Here is a 5507-nt window from a genome sequence, read left to right as displayed (position 1 = left end):
TCAAACTCAAAATATTTGACTTTGATACTATATTAAATCATTACTACTCTCCTTCAAAGTGAGACCTAATACATAGAATATTTAATTAAAATAAGGTGTAAATAACGGAGACAATATTTGATCTCGGAATATTTGGTTTTGTAATATTATGTTAAATCACTAGTTATATCAAAATTTTAAACATATAAAAAGAAGATGAATTTAATAATTTAATTTATATTATATCAATTTAAAAATGTGTATTTTTGGCTTTTTAATGAGGTGGTGGCAAAATATTTGGCTTTGAATGTAGAATGATGGAAAAATGAGGCTTCCATGATGACAATCATAAGCACCACCAGTTGCTGATCCATGTACTCACACACTTCACTCATGCTGCCTTCCTTGATTTGCGCCTCTGAATTAGGTCTCTCTCTCTCTCTCTCTCTCTCTCTCCCTCTCACAGAGAGTTGCATGTTTGCATATGGGGAGTGAGCTGGGTTGCACTAGGGGGCTTTACCATTCACAATTAGTTCACATGACTCTGATTTTTCTTTCACTTTAGGACTCCTCCTTTTCTTTTATATTATTTTATCTCTAAATTATCTAGTTTTATTATATTATATATTATGTTAATACAATTATAAGAGGACATCAAATGATTAAAGTGAAGTAATCAATAATTTATAAATAAATAAAACTAAAATATGACCCATAATTTGTGATTATATATTTTCCTAGTTTCTAATTTGCCATCTCAAAAGCCAAAAGGGAATGGAAGATGGGTGACATGGGGGTCCTTGGGAAAAGGAAGGGCTTTTCAACTACTTTTGTATCGTTGCTTCACTTCCAGTCGTCCAGTGGATGATATTTCAAGAACTTGCTGGATAATACAACTCATATATTCAATAAATAAATAAATAACACATGCAACAAAATCAATTATATATTAATATAATATAATTGCTAGCCCACTGTTTTCTATTTCTTTATTCAGATTTCAGGCTCTTTTCTCTTGAAAGACAAAAAAAAAAACACCATCCAGATGACTTTATACAAAAAGGTACTTTCTTTTGGCTTCCCTTTTATTCTTATTTTTTTCATTGGCTGAATTTCAACCACACTAATCATTTTCATTTTGTAATTAATTGTTTTTTTCCTACTTACTTTTGGATTTTAATGAATTTATTTGTAGTCTTGCTTTACAACTAGCTGGCCCCGCTTTATATATATATATATATATATATATATATGTGTGTGTGTGTGTGTGTGTGAATTTCCTGGTATTCTTAGGTGAATGAATGAAGTTTCTAGGGCTTTTGAATTTTTTATCTTTTCTACATCAAACCAAAAGACTATTCTGCAGAATAGAAGAAGCTTTGTTATTAATCCTACACTTACTATTAGAGCACTAGGTAGTAGTTTTCCTTTAATTTTTTTTTTAAGTTTAGGATACAAAACTATTTTTTACTTCCCTATGAAAATATATTTCATATACAATAGCTTCCGTTACTTTTTTCTATACCATTAAAATATTATTTCTTTACAAAATACAAGATCCGTACCTACCCTTACTTTTTTTACAAAATTTCAACACAGTCCCTAATTAAAAACAAAAGGATGAAAGATGAGAGAGGAAAGATAAATGTTTATATTAAAATAATGTATATGAAACCACTTTTGGTTCCCTACCCATTGGAAAACACTGTAGCAAGCAACCCTTGAAGGTTAGTTAAATGTAGAAAATCTAATGTGAACAAGTTTTTGTGATTTTTTTGAAATTTTTTCTAAATATAAGAAAGGAAATGGCATATAGGACATGCATCTGCTGCTAGTGCTCTAATCACATGATAAGCCTTTGGACTTGCACTTGCATGCCTTTGTTTTCGACCACAAGACCTGATTATAATGCTATTTAGTAGACTTTGTACAATTTGTAAACAACTAGATGACGTGATTGTAAAACCTAGTTATTATAGATCTGATTCAACAACTGATTTTTCTGCCACGTTCTCAATCCAGTCGTATGGCAGATGTACTGAGTGTATTAAATAGAATTGAGAGAAAATATCTTGGTTGTTAGAGACCCATGCATGCACATTGGGTGCTCCAAAATTATGATGCATGCATCTTGCTTCTTGTTGAGACAAAATTCTGTTCCTGCATGCGACTGCTCTAAAAACAAGCTTGTTGCCAGGGATGACGAGGTCCATATATCTAGAATAGAAAAAAGATTATATGCATGTTAAATGTAATAAGGAAAGGTTAATCTAGGTGCGTGAACGAGGCCTCCACGTAGCCTTACTTTCTATTCACGACACAAATGCACATGAGCGGATGAGCCATATCTTTTCGATCTGCATATGGGGGGATGTTTGATTGTTGGGGAATTAGGAAACACATATGCTAGAATTCTAATTAAAAGTGGGTTTTATTTCCAAGATCTCTAGCTTTGGTTGCACAATGTTAGGAACATATCCGGCAAATCCCACATTTTCATATAATCATATATCATGCTGCATTTTCTACTTTTTTTTTTTTTTTTTTTTTTTTGGTATTGCTACTTTTATAGGAAAAAAGAAGAGGGATTCGCAACCATAAATGCAATTGTTGTTGATTTGCTTATACTAAAAAAACGCCATCTAGAAAGTATTAACAAACGAAGCACTGTCCAGATATGTTTTATGATGTGATCATAATTATGTAATATTTTATAATGACGTGTTAGAGTCCAATAAGAAGTATATTTCGATCTGTAGATTTTATAGTCCAATAAAGAGTTAGATTCTTTCCTTACAAGGATCGGCCAAGTCAAGATCTAATTGGTCTATTATGTAACTAATAATTTATTATTTCTCTATTTAATGGAGAACGATCAAAAAAAAAAAAAAAAAAAAAAGGAGTTGAATATTGTTTTAGAATATAATTTATTGTTTTTAATTTGGAGATTATGGCTCTTTCGAAGTAGCCATTGAAGGTTACCACTCCCATCTATCACTTTTCCATGCTTTGTCACTAGTTGGTTCGCATCACATCATTTTAGTTGAAGACAAACCAATAATCAATTTAGGTACGATGCTTGAAAGATGATTGAACTAGCTTTGAAGTATGTGTTGAGATGCAACAGTGTCACACTGCTCACGTGAATGGCTCTTAAAATGTGTCTTGCGGGATGCAATTTTGAATGTCATAAAAAAACGTTGGCTTTCCTTACTAGACACCAATTAATTTTCAAATAAGATGGTCAAGGGTCCGATCCAACAATATACACAATATAGAACAGAAGGAACGAACGCGCACAGAAAAATAATGCAATTACAGAGCAGTGAAAATAGAAAGAAAAAAAAAAGGGGTTAAAATCCCATGTTGCTAGGTAGTTTTCGATTTGTGACAGCATAGGCATACACCAAAAAACACATTCTTTTGTGTCTTTCTATTTTTTCTTCTAGCTCCCTTCACCTGCAGTCTGGCCAATTCATGTTGAGCAGCTTTCATGAGCAGGCTATCTTGCTCAAGAGCCACCAAAACAGGCAAATCACCAAACCCCCGAGCCATGGCAAGCATCAGCTCCCTAACAAGAGACCTAAACTCCATAGGATCAATGACCCCATTTTGATCCTCATCAAACCTCTTGAAAATGGAATCATAAAGATTGTATTCCAATGAGAAAACCCTATGAAATCCATCAAGAAGCTCTCTCTGTGAAAGCATGCCATTGCCGTCCACATCAAGCATCTCAAAACATTCTTTAATGCAGCTGTTGAACGTCTGTGTGTCTTGGATGAATTCCATTACTGTTGAGCTATTCACCATGGCTACACTCATTTTGAACGAAGAAACTAAAATGAAATAAAAATGGGTAAATGTTAATTTAGTTAATGGAATTACCTTTTTCTAATCATGTTAATTATTACTTTAACTGCTCTACTTTGCACAGATAGATGCTGATGCTGTTTTCCCTATATTTGGCGGGTTTCTGGTGGTTGGTTACCTTTTAAATTTAGAGGGTTTGGTCAATGACAGTTATTATGTTTGTCTGTGTTTTTAAAACGCAGATTTTTTTACATTTTAAAATCTCATTTCTTTGAAAACACATGATTTGATTTAAAATCGTACTTTTAATTTGAGAAATCATAGTTTTAAATGCAAAGAAAAAGGCATCTTATCTTTCAACTACAATTCAAAAGAAAATCTAATTTCAAGGATGAACTAAGATGTTAGAGCAAGTTGAATACAAGACACATGATTATAAGCCTGTAAATAATCCATTTATTGTGCATTTTAGGTTAGTAGCTTATTTATCTTCATAGATTGTTACACCAATTAATCTATCAGATATATTAGCCACGATTATGAATTTGGATCCAGCGCAATACCTATGCAATACTTTTTTTTTAAAACCGTTCATTTTAAATAAATGTTTTAGATCAAGACAATCATACCAAAAAAGATGAAAGTATATTTTTTTGGGTGTTTGTTTGGTGGTGAATCACCTGAAGGTGATTCAGGGATGGCCGCATGGGTTTGGGGTGGCTATGACCACCCTGAACCACCATTTGGGGTGGCCGAATCACCTGACCTTTACGAACATGCAAAAAGCCGCTTTTTTGTTATTGTTATTACTGTAAAATATTGCGTTATCTTATATGATTTATTTTATTTTTCTCTTTTATATATGTTTGCCATCCAAAATATTAATTTGCTGCAACGGCCAATTCATGTGAAAATTGATCAAGGAATTGCACATGTGAAGCATTGGGTAAACAGTTGGAATTGAAAATTCAGCTAAAATCTATTTCAAAATCACTATTTCATTTAAAATTACCACACTTGTTTAAATTATTTAAAACTATTTCTCTATAAATTTTTTTCGTCAGATTGTATAAATAAAAGTCCGTAATTGCTGTGCCATAAGCATGAAGACCACAAGCAAGACGCGCTTCCCAAATCAAAGCATCGGCCCAAATCCTCCAATAGTCCAACATCGCTACAAAACAAGATAATGAACTTTGGGCCGAAAAATTATGGCCTCATTTGATATATTTAAAAAAAAAAAAAAATATATATATATATATATATATATATATATATATATATATATATATTATAAAAAATTATAAAAAATTGATTTTAATTTTTTTATTTTTTTTTAACAAAATCATCTCAAAGGTGGTTAGGTACACACTAGGACATGAATTTAAATCCTGCAATGAGAATTCTTATGTCTAATTAGTGTAAGTTACATAGGTTTTCATTGATGTCCTGGTGGGGCTGGTCAAATTATGGCTTAATCGAACTTGAAAGAACTTCTGCAGTTCTTACTGTCTAGGCTCCTCTAATGTGGCTCACAATGAATATGTGCTATTATGGTTACACTTAAATAGAATTGTTGCAGTTGGTCTCATCTGCTTGCCTTTTATCAAAATAAAGGTGAGAACAAATAATTTGAGACACAAAATACTCAAGAGTACTTTCATTTTTATGTCCAATAATGTTGTCCTCTAACAATTAACAAAATCTTGGATTCG

The 5507-nt window shown here is 32.1% G+C and overlaps 1 protein-coding gene across 1 annotated transcript; it reads right to left on the bottom strand.

Moving 5' to 3' along the window:
* Positions 1 to 3348: 3348 nt before the first annotated feature.
* Positions 3349 to 3804, bottom strand: LOC132168974 (Calcium-binding EF hand family protein). Its single transcript, XM_059580069.1, has one exon. It carries the CDS (start codon positions 3802 to 3804, stop codon positions 3349 to 3351), a length of 456 nt encoding a protein of 151 aa, XP_059436052.1.
* Between the last annotated feature and the right edge of the window lie 1703 nt (positions 3805 to 5507).

This window comes from Corylus avellana, chromosome 1 (genome assembly GCF_965113065.1).
Source record: "Corylus avellana chromosome 1, dhCorAvel1.hap1.2, whole genome shotgun sequence".
Lineage (NCBI taxonomy): Eukaryota > Viridiplantae > Streptophyta > Magnoliopsida > Fagales > Betulaceae > Corylus > Corylus avellana.
The sequence above is the reverse complement of the archived record's forward strand: the minus strand, read 5'-3'. Positions and strand labels throughout refer to the sequence as shown.